The following is a 17,422-nucleotide window of genomic DNA, read 5'->3' as shown; positions in this document are numbered from 1 at the left end:
AATGGCGGCTATCAGCCAGCCTTGAACCGTGTCAGGGTCGAGGACGGCCTTCTGCAACATCACACTATTCTTTATTAAAGCTCTCGTAGTAATGTAGGTACCAAATACGTTTTAAATAAAACTAACATAGCTAATGAACAAAACCGCTTTGGTTTTGTAAAAAAATAAAAACGCTAAGTGGTCCGTAAACCATTTCCTTAATTTGCATGACAATACTAAAAACCCATAACAATTTACAACATACCTCATTGTAAGTCCTCAAAGAAATACACGCATCCGTAACCAATACTTTACCGTAGACATCCTGTGAGGAAACGTTTAAACAAGCCAACAGTATGGGTAATGCGGTCCATTAGCCACGCTCCAATAGCTCGCACTCAGGCCGCTGTTTCAGGTTACAGCCGATCTGCAATGTTGCCTTTACTGTGGGATCGCTATTCACTGGAATTGCTTGTTTCCCACAACTACTCAACGTTTTACTTTTATCGCGTACCTTCTCCTTAATGTTGCATTTACGGCAGTCAGCTATAAAACAGAAGTGGGCGTTCCCTTCCACTAAGAAGGTTACAAATATAAATTGTCTCGTACACTAGTTCGAATCGATTACGCAAATATATTTTAAGCACACATTGATAATACTGACTTATATTCAACAGTGACATCGTATTGTTTTAAAAAATCGATTTCTCAATATGTAGGTGTAAGATTCAAATAATGTTCGTATTAGGCATCAATAAAGGTTTGTTAAATCTAGCCGAATGTGTTCAGCGTTACTATACCCTAAACCCGACTGATACTGTTGGTGAGACTAAGACTTTGAAAATACTTACAATCTATTAAATGTGCCCGGATACCGTATGCGACAAGCACTTAAAGATCTTTCAGAAAAGAATTTTATCAATTCTCTCATCAAATATTATTTTGACTTTATCTTTACAGCATTTTGGCCGTTGGGCCTCTCTTGCACAACGTAACCAGGGTAATGGTTGTCATGGCTTTGCTCTGCAGCAACAGTTTTTATATTCAGAGTCCAGTAGCCCACACCGGCAATATAGGCGGTCACGTGCTCAGCGCATTGCACGGCAATACTGTTACTATACCTTTATTACAAAACATATTATATCAACCAACAAATATTTATTACGTGTATTTCATCATACAAAGAACGTCGAATAAACGTAACTCTTAACGAGTATGTACTTGTATTTTCCACTTTTTGTAAATATCTTGTGTTTGGCGGTAGAATACAGTTGCACCTCAGTCTGACTGTAAGCAGCTACCACATCTGCAAAACGCGGTTTCCGTACAAAAGGGTGGGTTGGAAATTTAGAATTCTCGTACATTAATAAGAAGACGGTAACATTATCAAATAATTTTAATAACACCTTTGCCTAATAATAGCCTTTTTTTAATTCGGCCTCTCAATCAGGGGACCGAGGTTTGAATAACAGGCGGGCACCTGTATTCTTTAAAGTTATGTACATTTTGCATATAAGAAATAAGTTATCACTTGATGGACTACGGTGTAAACCTCTCTCGCACTAAAACGAGACCTACGCCCTGTGTTAAATGAATTTAACTGCTAGCCTAATAACGTTACCGGAAATTGACACATACATTGCATATGCAAAACTAACTTTTAAATATGAACCAATTTCCTTTTCTCCATGTAAAGGCATGACCGGAAAACCTAATGCAGTTGATTAACAGTAATCATATATTACACGTTGTAATGCAATCGATAATTGGCATGTTTATTAAATTGGAATCGCACAGTAATGAACAACAAAAATAAACAAATAACGCCACATATATGTAACTTAAAATAGAGGAATTGATGGGGACATCGTATGCCTAATATTGGTATTTCTACATATTTATTATCTGATCACATTGGCAACATAATGAAATTAAAACTATCAAAATTTTAGATGGCGTCATAAGTATATAAAATTCTCACAATGTTATTCATCGTACTCCTCCGAAACGGCTTTACCGATTTTCACCAAATTATATGTCTGAGTATGTAAATGTAGTAGTAAATAGTAGTAGGTCTGAGAATCGGCTACTATCTATTTTTCATACCCCCAAGTGATAAGGGTTGTTCACCCTTAACATTTTTTTATTTATATGGAAACACAACGTTTGCCGGGTCAGCTAGTAATTTTATAATACTCTCTAGGTACTACCTAAATACCTCATAATTCATTTAAAATATTTATTATAATGATTCAGACGGAAAATAGGAAATCAATAATACACAAATAACGTACGGCTTATCCCAATAGTTAATCATACAAAAGATTCGGGGTTCGATATTAGCTCAGGTAGATATTTAAATTAAGAGCTTAGATATTTGTTTTGTCTCGTGTCTCCACGGCCACCCACGACATCCAGAATCATAACAAAACCCCACAGTATCAACACAGATTTGATAGTAGGTTATAAATACGTGTCATAATTTTAAAATGTTAATTAATAATTTTAGTATTTTTCAAGCTTATATTTTACAAAATTTACCACAAGGAACCTATTATATTTATCTATGGGATGGTGCATAAATAAAAAAGAAAGGTAAAAATAACTTACACTATTTATTACAATTAGGTATACTAATATCAATTACACTAATATAAGTATAAATACTTACCAATATTGGAAATTTCCAATGGGCACCTCATCCAAAAATAACTTCAAATTAATTGTTGTAAGACTGAGGCCGTAGGTATTCATAAAAAACTATAAAGTCATAAATCCTCATGGTAATTAAACAACAGGTCATATTTTTACATAATACTTTCGTGTAATAAAAATAACAAATGATTAAGAAAAACTGGTGACTGTCCGCTGCCGCCCGTTGATATTTCAGAACCCACCACATATAGTGGTGGACCTAAAGTCATTTGGAAATGCGCTCTATTAATTCGCGTTCAAGTGAGACGCGAGATTCCCACTATATGGGGTAATTATTTATTGTGATTACTAAATATAGATATCAATCGTTACGATTGAAATAAAGAATAACTATCAACAATGTGCACGCTGGTATTTTTGTCGTCGTCGCTGTCGTGACCGGAATTGGACAAGTTAATCGCGCAGTTCTGATACAGCGTGGCCGGCATATCCTCCTCGTCCAGCAGGTCATGCAGAATGATCAAACATTGCCGCTTGAACAACCTCTGCTTCTTGGCCGCTAGTCCCTGGTAGTCGCCGTGGATCGCGCGGAAAAACTGAAAGTAGGAAGAGTTCTCGTCCGCCGTGAATCCTTGCGAACTGGAGCTGTCGTCGTTGTAAAGCATCGGCTCCTTCTTTATTTTGGCAGATTGATTCATGGTGACCCAGGCGGCCTCCACGAGAGGCTTGGCGTCCCCCAGGTCCGTCGCCGCCGACTCCGACGCCTCCCGCTTGTACGGTGTCGACAGAGTCCGCGTCGAGTACGGCGACGCTCTCCTGGAAACCCCAAACATATTCAAAATTAGTTTGACAATTGACAATTTGACATTTAGATTATTCATTAGATAGATAGCAACGAGCAAAGATAACATACGTGTCGGTGGCCATGTGCTCCCTGAGGAACTCGAGCTCGTCGGCGAGATACCACTTGGAGACCATGCGGCCCTTGCCAGTACGCACGCCGTACATCTCGTTGCGCAGGTGCCGCGAGTACGAGTTGCGGATGTGCGACCACTTCCTGCGCACGTCCGCCACTGCAACGGCGTCAAGGGCCGGCTTCATTAAAACATTCAACTTGGAAGATATATTTACATTTATATCTGAAGAACAGAGGCTTATCAGGAAATCATTCCAAGTTACCAATAAAATACAAAATATCAACATCGGGTTCTGGTGTTAAGTTAAACATAATACCGCCCGCGTACTTTTGAACCAGCTACTAAGTATTATAAGTATTTTTTTTAACAATAATAAAATTAATTTATTTAAATAATTTTAGAAAACAAATAAAGGTTTTCTAGTTATCATATATTGACATTTATTTCTGTTTCAAAAATTGCCAATGTAATCCTTACTAATATTATAAATCTGAAAGTAACTCTGTCTGTCTGTCTATCTGGTTGTCTCTTCTTCACGCCTAAACCACTGAACCGATTTTAATGAAATTTTTTACAAAGATAGTCTGAGACCCCGGAAAGGACATAGGGTAGTTTTTATCCCGGAAATCCCACGGGAACTAGGGATGGCGATCTAAGATCGATTAATCGGAGAATCGATCTTTTGGAACCAAAACATCGATTATTTTAATCGATATTAGTAAGGATCGAATCGTAAACTATGCATTTGATCAAGTGATGATCTTTAGCAAAGTTGAAGGTACGAATTGTCAGTTTTATGTATGTCAGTATGTTATATTTATTAACGCGGGCGAAGCCGCGGGCAAAAACTACTAGAGTATAAATTTAAATACAACTTTTTAAGTAACGTTATTTTTTTTTTCCTATTCTTCTCAAAATCTCTTTAATTTCCATCCCATATCATGGGGATGCATGAAAATTCCACCATATTGGAGCGTCTGCCACACTGGACTTAGAATGACGTCACTAATCTATTTATGTATAATTGTCCAAACCCAACGTGTAAGTAAAATTTCAGCTCAATCGGATATCAGTAAGTGGGTCGAAATTAACTTGCAGGATTTGACCCCACATACACTAGGAACTATCAAAACAAGTTAAATAAAAAAATCTATTAATAAATGTTTGAATGAAGAGGTAGAGTAACAGTAATATCAGTTTTAATATACCTAATTGCTCTAATTACCTATCTAATCGCCAGTATTCTTACCTAATTTTCAAGTGTTGTAGTTATAATGTTTATGCATTCTTGCTACATATCTATAAGTAAAGAAAATAATGCTTTTATTATAGTGCCGTAATTGCATTACGCATTAGTGTATTAGTGCATTAGTGCAAATAGTGCAATTAGTGCATTTTAATACAGAAAATAACTTACGAATATAATACGCAAGTATTCCGATACAAGTGATGAATAAATACAATAATAATAAATACAGTAGTGCGTGCATACCGCTCCATCCCATTTCATTGGCAACGTCTCTCCACAGAGCCTTGACGCTGTTGTAGTAGCTGGCGACGGGCATGTTGTTGCGCGCGTACAGCACCGGCCGCTCGCGCACCAGCCGGATCATCTTGCGGTCGTCCGCCTGGCTCGAGTCCACCAGCCGCCCCACCTCCCGCACCGGCCCCGGCTCGCCGCACGACGCCTCGTCCGCCGAGCTCGAAGCGTTCGCCTTTTTCATCGCTGACCGTTTATCCGACTCTCGATAATAAATATTTAATACGACCATTTAGTTAACGATATCGAAGGAATACCGCGTCTGAACCGGAGTTACGTAACATAACTCGGAGATATTTCCACGTATCGTAATTTATCGCGGTGAAGGACACGTCACCCCGCAGCGAGCGCGCGGAGCAAACACGACGACGCGCATAACGGCAGACAGACACGCGCAGCGGGAAGCAAGCTCGCAAATCTTGCCGTCTCGCTCGCATGCGGGCGGCGGACCGGCCCGGCGCGGCGAGTGAGCGGCGCAGACACGAAAACACATGAAAAAGCAAGAGCGCAGACGCTCAGTCCGTCGGGTGGCTACTTTTATAAAACGTACTCGGTTGGGTATCGATTGGGCGCTGCCCGCGGCGCGTGGCGGCTCGTTTTTTCTCTCGCATTTTATTTCGGTCACTGTTTTGTTAGACGTCGTATCTAGTGGATAGGTGGTCGGCGGTCATAAACGGTAAACATTCAGGTACTCTGTGTATCTAAAAGGAACCATGAAACGAAAAACAGTTTGATGTAAAATTAAATCTGTTTTTCTTCAATATGTATTACCGAGAGTTACAGCTCAGTGATTTAAATTTCAACCTTTGTATTCTATACGGGTTCAATGCCGTGTCACAAATCTCTGATATTGAAATTATTTATTTACTTCCAGTTTTCTTCCAATGAGGTGTTCTAATAATATGTTAAATGCGATCATCGGTAATCGTAAATCGTAAATCGTATCGTAATCGTAAAATAATTTGTTTAATGGTTTAAAAGGAATATTTGAAACGAAAACATTGTGACCTGTAATGAGAGTGTAAATTCTGGAAACACATGAACACAAATCATATTTTAGTTTACATTTAGTTACATATTTTATTCCCATGTTTTTATATGCTTCTTCAAGTATCTACATATAAGATGAGAGAATACAGCTCGATACGATTGGCAGTACCAACATCTCAGCTCACACATTACCTGTTAACTCTCTGCGTTAAGCCATTACTGTCGCCCTGCGGGGCACCTCCTTACAGAGGCTTACAAAGGTGTTCAGGCCACACTCCACCGCGCTGGTAAAGTGCGCATTGGTAGACTTCACAAACTTTTGAAAACTTTTTAAGAACTTTTAGGTGTTTAGGTTTCCTCGCTTTTTCTTCGCACATTAAACAAGTAATAATTATTTCCTAACGCACATAACTTTTGAAAATTCAGAGGTGCATGCCTATGACTGAACCGCGAACGCCACGATTGAGAGGCCGAGTTTCTACCACTAGGCTATCACTGTACTGCGCGCTCATCGGAACTAAACTCACGGCCTTACTATTGAAACTGTGTAACGAAGTCCACTAGGTTACCACGCTTTCCTTATTTTTAATATTAAATTACGTAGATGTCTAAATGTTTTTGTCGTTCCTTTGGATGTAATTAGGTATTAGCTACTGAGTATAATTTTCGTGTAAAATCTAATGATTCCCGAAAATCTAATGATGCAGTTTTAGTTTTTATCTAAATCGGCCTGGTAACTCTTTTCAGCATTTTTCACTAATCCTTATTGGATTTGGCCCTGAAGGCCCATTTGAGAAATTCACCCTATATAGGTACGCTCATTTCGTTGCCTTAGATTATCTATACAATTACAAACAAGTCCTAATGCCAGTATGGACATATGGTATTCAACTCTGGGGCTGTACCAAAAAAAGTAATGCAGAAATTATTCAAAGATATCAAAATAAAGTACTTAAGAGTATTGCAAATGCACCTTGGTATGTAAGAAATGAAGATCTACATCGGGACCTTAAAGTAGACCTTGTCAAAAAAGTAATCAGTACATATGCAAAGGTCATTAAAAAAGACTTCATCATCACGTCAATATCGAGGCGATCCAGCTCCTCGATACAACGAACCTAGTGAGAAGACTCAAACGGACTAAACCCTTTGAGCTTGTGACATAACACAGTGAAGTGTTAGTGAAATAGTGATAAGTGAACGTTATAGAACACAAGAACAATGTGTATACTCCCTTATGTGTTAAAACAAAGAAGTGCAGTGTCAGAGGACGCCACCTTCATTATATGATTATTTAGCAGTTTAAGTTAGCGTAGAATTACTCATTAGTCATAAATTAGGCTAGATCGTAATTAATATAAAGTATCTATTAGTCACTTGGTACTTTATACAAACAAAAAAAAATCTATACAATGAATATTACAGTTCGGATTCCGTCTTTTAATTTCGTCGGCAGAACGAACGATAAAAAAATAAAAGAAATGTTTATGAGGTATTTGGAGCAAATCTTTGTTACGACAGCCTTACGGCGGCGAAATGTCTCCGTGTTGATCGCCTCCCGCTCTAACACCCGCCCCGCGATCTTGCGGCTATCACTCCTGATAGGCATATTCCACTACTCATATAGCATTAATAATTAAAATTTTGTAGCATCTATAGAAGCTTCAAGCTCGATTGAATTGAAATCCAACGAGTCTGAAGTCACGTCTAAGGATCTTACTGCTTCCAGAGTGCGGATCCAAAAAGTGCTCGATATTTGTAACTGCATCTTCTAATACTTCCTTAACGTTATTGTTTAACTTTTTCTGAAATGATAGTAATAGTGTTAACAAAAGTATTTTGTTATTAAAAAAATAGCATCAGGCCTGGTGAAGCTGGTGGCAGGGGTAGCCGCCGCGCGCGCCGCTCTCTCAACATGTGATAGATCCCGACCATCCCTACATTAAGTGAATAGATTCCTTGTAGCACCCTATGCGGAGTTTTATTAATATCCGCACCAAGTTCCGAGTTACGGCGGCTTTATGGTACTTTTTAAAGAGCTCTTAACTTTACAACATTTTACAAACTTACGCAATAAATTCACACTTCCATGAAGGAGCGAGGGAGGCGGCGGGCGGGGCGGGGCGGTAGTAAAACTGACACGATGCGATCTCGCAGATTCTCCCGGAATGCAGGAATCAGCTTTTTATCGTAAATTGGCATCATTTTTACGAGCGACGCGCTCATCCTCCGGGATTGGCAAATTTGAATTTGGAGCATAATTTTGGAACACTTTATACGCGGGATAACCCTTGACGGCATACAAATGGCCTGCTTTAATTACCCCTCGCAACGCGCGATTTAATAAGGGCGTCGCCATTATGCATATGTGACGCGCCCTCGCCGCCCGCACCTACAATTAACTTGTCCATTACAGTAAGCCCGCGTAGAGCCGCCGCCAGGACGACGGTGACGTCTTCTCAGCACTACATTTACAATTCTAATAGGCCAGTGCTACTGCGTAACATCCACACTAGTCGTATTAAATATTGTTGCTCCATTAAAGATATCTTAATTAAATTACACGTCCTTGACGCCGTACTGTACCTTTGCACCGGAACTTGTAACAAGATACGATTTAAAATGTGAACAGAAATTACACCTTTTCGAATTCTAAATTCTATAGCATTTTGTGTTCTTTATGTGTGTCGCATTGCGCTACTAATAGCGAAATGCCATTTTATTTCATGGTGATCTGAAATATAATTGAGAATTACAATGTAGTATCCTTCTTCCCACTCGTCGGCATCGCGATTGTTTAGCCTTTAAAAACAAAAAAAGTTTAAAGACCACTGACACTGCGTATGACAGTGACAGCTCCGGATTCCTCACTTCTTTTTCGCGCTTCCAAGGCATCGTGATACTATTTTTTCAAAGTTTTGTTAAACGTGTATAGTGAAGCAAAGCTAGTGAAAAAATGAAGAAAATGGAAACTAGGAATGAAGAATCACGTCTGCGTAGTTGTAGTCGCAGTAGCAGGAATTTACGAAGCAATTCTTCGGGTTGGATCACCGGTTCAGAGGTTATGTACAAATTACTTACCAGGTATGTAAGAAAATAATGTATTCATTTATTACAGTTATGTGTGCACAACTATAAAAATGCCTAAATAACTAACATATGCTTAGAGAGAAACTATATTGTTTGAAAAACTTTCTCGTATCTACAACTTCAAAACTATTCACGCACGCCAATCTCGCTCTTGCACGTTACAGACACCAAACGGTGCTCATATTCGCCATTAACCGCAAGATGCTTGCATTTTTATGCATATAATTTAGCAATTAATGGTCCAGATATAAAATGCACCCGAGCCACGAGTACCACCTACCCGAGTACGAGATACTCGTGGCGTCGCTTTGTCGACACTAAATGGTTCCCATGTTCACCATTAAGCACGAGATGCTGGCCCTAACATGTATATGTGACAAATGTTCGAATATTCAAAGAGTCACAACCGTCGAGTACGAGATACTCCTAGTTTTACTTTATTGACACTAAACGGTTCACTCATTCGCCATTGAGTACGAGATACTCGCGCTAACATTTCTATGTGGCAAGTGGTCGAATATACAAAGCATCAGAACCGTCGAGTACAAGATACTCCAAGTGTTACTTTGTTGACACTTAACGTTTCACTCATTCGCCATTGAGTACGAGATACTCGCGCTAACATTTCTATGTGGCAAGTGGTCGAATATACAAAGCATCAGAACCGTCGAGTACGAGATACTCCAAGTGTTACTTTGTTGACACTAAACCTTTCACTCATTCGCCATTGAGTACGAGATACCTGCGCTAACATTTATATGTGGCAAATGGCTTGAATGCTTCCATCACTAGCTATTGCACTAACAATACACAGTATAAAGCATGAATGATTTATAAGCACCAAGCTAGAGCTGCTACAACACAAGGTTATGCCAACCCTGTTATACCAACTCTGACAAAATAATTTTCAGAACCAGCTGTAATTTCAGGAATCATTCATGGAGTTATTGCAAATAGCAAAACATATTTGTAACTTTATGACAAAACAGTGTCCTAACAGAAATGGAAAATATTATGTCAACATACTGGGACAACGAGTGAATACAATAATATCATCAGAGTTCTCTAAAATTGGGAGGTATGTGTGAAGCAACTGGATGAATAACATATTCCAATGAGAACTGAGGAAATCAACCTGGTACATTTTGATGCTCTTCTCAGAATAACACTTTAACTAGTGCTACCTATAAAGGTCATAATAGGTAATTTATGCTCCACCACAATACACACGATAAAAATATGTGCAATACATGGTGGAGAACAGAAAATAGGAATCATCACATTGCTGGTGCGCTAACCCATAACAAATATAACCCCGTGCATATAAGAATCTTATCAGGATTCACCGCACAGCATGATGCTCATGAGCTCATGTAACGGAATCATACTGAAGACATTGAAACTCACTTAGCTGCATTACAAATGATAGAAGACTAACTATCTTATCAGAAAACAATGTCTAAAACAGACATTTGTGACATAAATGTTTTATGCAGCACTCCGTTGCCAATTTGAAATTGGTTGAGATTGGTTGTTCCACACAAATCAATTGTGTTATATGATATTAAAATTTAATATATGGCGTCAAGATAAAAATCTTACAACATTGATGACAAAATTTTTTTTTTTTTTTTTTTTTGGGAATTGGGACATCTTTATTAACTGAAAAATATTTACAATAATAATTAAATTTACAGAAAATTAAAAATAATAAATTAAACTATAAATATAAAATAACTTATTTACAAAATTTACATATATACAAAAATGAAAAACAAAAATATAAAAACAAAAAAACTACCATAAAAAATTGTCGCCATCACTGTCTTTGGGCAAGGTTCCCAAGACGCTGGCAGCATTTCCTCTCTGAATTGCTATACCAATTCTTTGAGCAAAATGCATGCCAGCTCTCGGGTCCCCAGAGACGTCGACCAAACGAGTTGACAGCTGTTTAAACAACTGCCAAGCATCCGGACCCCATGGACCCAAAGTTTCAACACCAAACGCCACAAATATATAGTTATTGCATAAACTAATATATTTACGACGCTTGGCGTTTTCAGCAGCAGTAGCCGCCGCCCCCGCGCCAGAGGATGACGCCTGTAGGTGAGAAGGAGCCAGTGTGTCGACACACGTAGCGTCCCACACTAGCATCCTCCCCCCCTTCCAGGGTATTAACGTCATACCGTCGGGCCGCTTGCCATCGTCACGTGCGAGACCATTCGGCTCTAAACAAGCCGGCACGTTGACGGTGACAAAAGCCCGACGAATGATGTCGTTGATGGTAGCGTGACGCGATAAGCGGCCAGCACTGCGCTGACAAGAAAGTCCATGGTGTCCAAACACATCGACGTCAGCGCCGCAATGACAGCGATGGCGCTCAACCGTCCTTACCCCCAGGCGCAAACATGTACAGATTGATAACGTCAAGTTATCTAAAAGTGTGTCTAAATTAGCGGAAGGATATGCCTGCAGCCAAAAACCCGATTCTCGCTCTGCTACAGCAAGGAGACGCGCCCTCTCTGCAATATCATGCGCAGAATCGAGAAGTTGATTTCGCACAAGTATGCAGAGAGGTTCGTCCCATAGTTTCTGTAAATTTAGATGTACCGGAAATTTTAAATTTGGTCCAGCCTGTAACCAAGCATCTTTAGCTTCATCCATAAATGTAATCATTGGTTCCTCAAAAATTTTGGACAAAACGTTAGATGTTAAATTTTGTGTTTTATGGACTGAAGATAAAAAAGCTGGTAGTGCAACACTAGAAATTTTACGTATACCCAAGCCTCCATGCCTAATGGGCAATGAGGCCTGGGTCCAAGCGCGTTCATTCATATCACAATTTAGAACCGCCGAAAGATAAAATTATCTTTGTATACTAGTTAATCCAATGCTCGATCTCAAATGGTAATAGATGTGCTCCTCACATTATCACATACACATTGGTGTATATACATGACAACTGTTTCATGTTAACCTGAAATAGAACAGAAGGCATGCTCTCTCAAAAGAACCACCTCAGGAGGACAATGATTAAGCAAACAAGACTCCGGTTTATTGATACTGACACATATCTGTCCAATATATTTTTAGTCACATGAAGAAAGAATACTATAAGTATCTCATATATTGGAACCAGCGGCTGAAGTCCTAGCTTTGATAGTAGCATTCTGTTTTAATACCTCAACACAATTGAGCAGAGTTCATTGATTTGTTATGGATACTCTATAGTTCCTACTCAATTTCAGCTGTTTTATAAGCAAATAACAGGTACCTATACATGGCTCAAAGTAAACAATATTACATGGGTTATATTGTAGTACCTCTTACTCACATATATACAAATTATGTATAATAAAATTTAATCAGTTACCAGCTATATAAAGCTGTTTGATTTGATATCTTGTGGGCTAGGTATATGAATATCCTAACATCCAGATTAGGTGTATTTCAAGATATTGCGGATTTCAGGAAATACTCGTATTATTAAGGTATAACTCTAAGGAGATTTGTATCAAGGAGTACAATCAGAACTATAATGCACCACTTAACTACTGGTACAGAGTACCTACTTACAGTCATTGAGCTTACATAACATATATAACTCTATTATATATAGATGTAACTTGAATTGAAGTTTTTAAATTATCTATTTAATACACTGGTTTACAGTGATAATCAATCCAGAAGTCTGGAGTTGTCTTTGGACACAAATACCTATATGATTTATTCTAAGGCCAGGTACTATAACAATACCTGCAATACTATAACAATACAAATGTGCTAAATAATAAATGTCCATACTTGTAAATAATTCAAAAACCTTGTTTAGTATTACTTATTTATATGGCATATGTGACATAAATGCAAATATGTGAATGTCAAGAGTGAACTTTATGTACAAATGTGAGAATTTATACAAAATTATCATTTTGGATTTCGTTACACTTATGTTTCAGTGACTCAATAGGAATAAATACAGTAATAATTAAAGGTTTGGAAGTTCAGTCCACAAACATATGGGTAATTATTAAATATCTGCACATATTTTTCACTTTTACATGTACAGTAAAACTGCTTAAAATATGAGGCTGAACATCATGAAAAAATTGACTAAAGATTATTGGTGCCTATGTAATGCTCTACAACAGAAGCCTGGTACTCCCAACATTACAAAAAGCAATCAAATATTAATATATTACTTATATTGTTGCTTAAACATTTCCTTTAGCAACACCAGGTTTATATAGAAACATGCATCATACATTTATACACCAGTCATCAGGTCAAAAAATAACACAGCAGTCCATTAATCCTGGAATAAAGACAAGCATAATATGAGAATTGCTATTGCACTTAAGTCTTCATAATGTCTATGTTAGTTACACTAAAACTGAAATTGTTCTCATTTCATAATGAAGCTTAGGCTAAGGGTAAATAATGTCCACCATGGTAATATGTGACACATTAATGATATAAAAGTAATAACAATATTATTATATCATGTGAATGGCCAGCCATTAATATGATATCTTCTTTGGGTCTTTTATGCCTAGTGTTGCCTTTGTGTATACCTAGATGCTCTTATAAAACATAAAACAAAGAAAGTAAGCTGCATGTCCAATCAATTTTCAAATGTAAATCTAGCATCCCTAGAATTAATAGGAATTCCTTAGGGGTATGTGTGATGAACGTTACTATATAGGACACACATGGCAGACATCTGGCCTGGAACAAAGAAAACTATATTATATATACAAATTATTATTATAATTATTATATATAGAAGATTTATCTACTTTCCTTTTATTAAAGAATTAAGATGGAGAAAAATGTGGGTAATAACTTTACAATTTATCACTGTCAGAGCTGTAACTAGAACCAGTTGTGTTAGTAATCATTACAGGCTAAGTAAGCCAGAACCCCATGGAAGTTATAAAATATTTGACTTATTAAAACTGAATTAATCCTGGGAATGCTCAGCATAAATACTTTTGACTCAAGATAAGCTTTTCTGGTCTAGTCATGAATGGGGTTTGAAATAATCATATACATAAATACTGCTATGAAAACTGATATCAACTTTTACATACACATAACTGATAGTTACACACATTTTTAGGGAAAGATGTTAGATGGAAAGTCAGATTGGATTTCAAAAGGAAACACATCATAAGCTTTCCAACCAACCATATAGATATGTAACTTTACAGAGGGCATGCATAAGCATGGTACAGCAAAAAGTATAAGTAACTTTTGCAAATCTATTATATACCTACAAAAACAGGAAGTCATATAAAACTAAAATGTTTCATTGATCTAAGAATGAGCATGTCCCTCCTGAACATGCACACTAATATAAAGAAACAAAGTAGGTATAACACCCAATATTATACCGGGTATACCTACAACATAAAATATAAATTTATCTCACATGGGGCATATATCATCCCAAGATCAAATCAAATACCCAATCATAATTTGTCAATAAATAATGGTATTAATTCCTTAATATTCAACATGGGATGGCTTCCTATTTTAATAATATTGGAATACATACAATGTACCTACTGGTACATTTAAGTATAATATTATATAAAAGTACATTATTATATAATGCACATCACATATGAAACATATTTATACATATATTGCTATATAGCAAAGGAAATAGTATTATTTGTGTCAATAAAATTGACCAAGTAATTCATTCTACACATAATTATGACATACTATGGAGGGTAGAAAACATATTTTCGACCTTGTATGTATTTATTTTTTGCAAGGTGCAAAAGCTTGAATTGAATAATTATTAATACTGACTAAATTACAATATTACTATTATTATTATTGGCCAATTTTAGTAATAATATATTTAGAGAAAAATATTGCATTATTATTGCACTGAATATTATTTCATCTAATTCAGAGGGAATCTCACTTAGTACTATGTGTTTCAGAACATTTCATCCATATTATACAGTAAGAGTAAATATTCAGTTAGCAATCCTAATAATTATGTATATTCTATAATTATACCTAATTAAGAGAAAAAATTCTGATTAATATGATATTTTCATATTGTATTTTTATATATATGTATATTTTATTATTGAGAATAAATCTCACTAAGCACTATGGATTTCACAACATCTCATCCATATGATGCAGAACATATAAATATTCAGCAATGTAATTAAATCCATATAATAATATATATGTATGGTAATAAATCTTTAATTTAATTACATGTCCCATTGTTGCAGTTGTCTCTAAACATCTACATTGTAATTCTCAATTATATTTCAGATCACCATGAAATAAAATTGAAAATTAGACGAGCTTACCTGTAAGCGAAGTCTGATTATAATTTTATGAATGGTGATCTGAAATATAATTACCCACCCTCCCAAAATCAAAACCCATACTGCAACAATAAGAACAAGAATCTCCTAGATATAGACAGCATGCATATTATCAAGGAGACTAAGTTGGAAATGATAGACTCTAAATTAAGTGAGGAATCCGGAGCTGTCACTGTCATACGCAGTGTCAGTGGTCTTTAAACTTTTTTTGTTTTTAAAGGCTAAACAATCGCGATGCCGACGAGTGGGAAGAAGGATACTACATTGTAATTCTCAATTATATTTCAGATCACCATTCATAAAATTATAATCAGACTTCGCTTACAGGTAAGCTCGTCTAATTTTCAATTATGTGTATTTAGCAGGGGCTTGGATAGAAATTATTAGTTTAACTTCGTTGAACTTTCGCCGGATAATTGCAGTAGGTATTGCGCAGTTGCAACCGGCAGCTGCTCCCAGCGCGCCGAGCTCTGTGCGCTCCGGCCGGGACACTGCTGTCCTACATATGCACAAAAATATTATTTTATTATTATGTTCCGAATACAAAAAATATAGAGAAAGATAGAACAATGACTATAAGACATAATGCGTTACAAAAGTTATATAATTGTCATAATTGTAGATTAAAATAAATAAATTAATATTAATTAACTTTAATATGAATATATTGATTATAATACAAATTACCAACTTACTGATAATATGATACAATATTATGCAATTCTTCCTCGATCAGAAATTTATGCACCTTTTTGAATTTGAAGAATTTTATGCTTAAAAACTGAACTTCATGTTTAAGTGTCTGTAAATTATTTTCCTTTAGTCCTAGGGTAAAAGCCAACGTAGAAAAATATTATTTTTAGACGGAGATGTGGGAGAAAGGAAAAATGCATTAAGATTAGGTTCCATTAGCACGATCGGAGCGATCATTTTAGTGAAACGATCTACAGCGACGGTTGAAAACTTGAATACAATTGGCAATAGCAAAAATGAGACAGAATTGCAATTGTTACAGAAAGTAGGTAGTCCCAATGCTCTCCAGCCTGCTCGGAAGTCGCGCGGCTGGAAAATGTTAATAAATAAATAAACCAGATTAGCAGTCGCCTCGCGCCTCGCGCCTCGCCTCGTTTTATCTTCTATGCTTCTTAGCATAAGCTTCTGTTCCTTGTGTTAATCCTTAATCTCAGCCGAGCCACAAATTTACTATAATATTCATTAGTTTTCCCCTGGTAATATCCTGCAACTACTTGATTTCCGACTTGCTACTGTCACTGTACACGAATTTTACCATGATAAATATATAATTCAATAGTTTTTAACCGACTGCTGTGGGTAATGGCTTTCGAGCGTATCCATAGAAAGAATGTGCGCCGTAGAAAGAGATATACCTATATCTCATTGAGATATACCTATATCTCATTCTACATATACATGAGATATACCTATATCTCATTCTACGGCACACAGTCTGCAGTCCAAACGGTTTGACAGATTTTAACATTATTTGGTTGTCAGATTCATCTAAATTGTAGCATTTTCGCAAAAATATAAAAGTGATAACGAACACGTTAAAACATAATGTACGCAGTCAATTGAAAAGGACCTAAAAATGTGATAAGATTTACAAGACAATACCGCGTGCCCCATCCACGACATTATTCAGGCACTCAATGCTAATATCCCGAATATTACATTTATTTATTTGATTCAGAAGTTGTCGTTTCAATTATAAAATGAAAAATCGTCGTGCCGCCGCGCTTCGACAATTAACTACTCGTGCCCGTGACCGCGCGCAAAAAGGCGAAAAATTTGATAACAAAGACGGACAGCGGGATGACAAACGACCTCGTGGAGTACGCACTGAATTACACTCCCTTCACCAGTGC

General features: G+C 36.9%; 1 protein-coding gene across 1 annotated transcript; it reads right to left on the bottom strand.

Annotated features, from left to right (window-relative positions):
• Window positions 1-2,575: 2,575 nt before the first annotated feature.
• On the bottom strand, window positions 2,576-7,140 carry LOC140753810 (uncharacterized). The gene is made up of 3 exons (XM_073088599.1): window positions 5,044-7,140; window positions 3,548-3,707; window positions 2,576-3,450 (listed from the first exon to the last, which is right to left on the bottom strand). The coding sequence occupies exons 1-3, from the start codon at window positions 5,321-5,323 to the stop codon at window positions 3,003-3,005; spliced, it is 888 nt and encodes a 295-aa protein (XP_072944700.1). The 5' UTR covers window positions 5,324-7,140; the 3' UTR covers window positions 2,576-3,002.
• Between the last annotated feature and the right edge of the window lie 10,282 nt (window positions 7,141-17,422).

This window comes from Epargyreus clarus, unplaced genomic scaffold, assembly GCF_041222505.1.
Source record: "Epargyreus clarus isolate Ecla_fem2 unplaced genomic scaffold, WU_Ecla_fem_2.2 ptg000027l, whole genome shotgun sequence".
Classification (NCBI taxonomy): Eukaryota; Metazoa; Arthropoda; class Insecta; order Lepidoptera; family Hesperiidae; genus Epargyreus; species Epargyreus clarus.
Note: the sequence above shows the minus strand (reverse complement) of the source record. Positions and strands in the feature narration are given on the sequence as shown.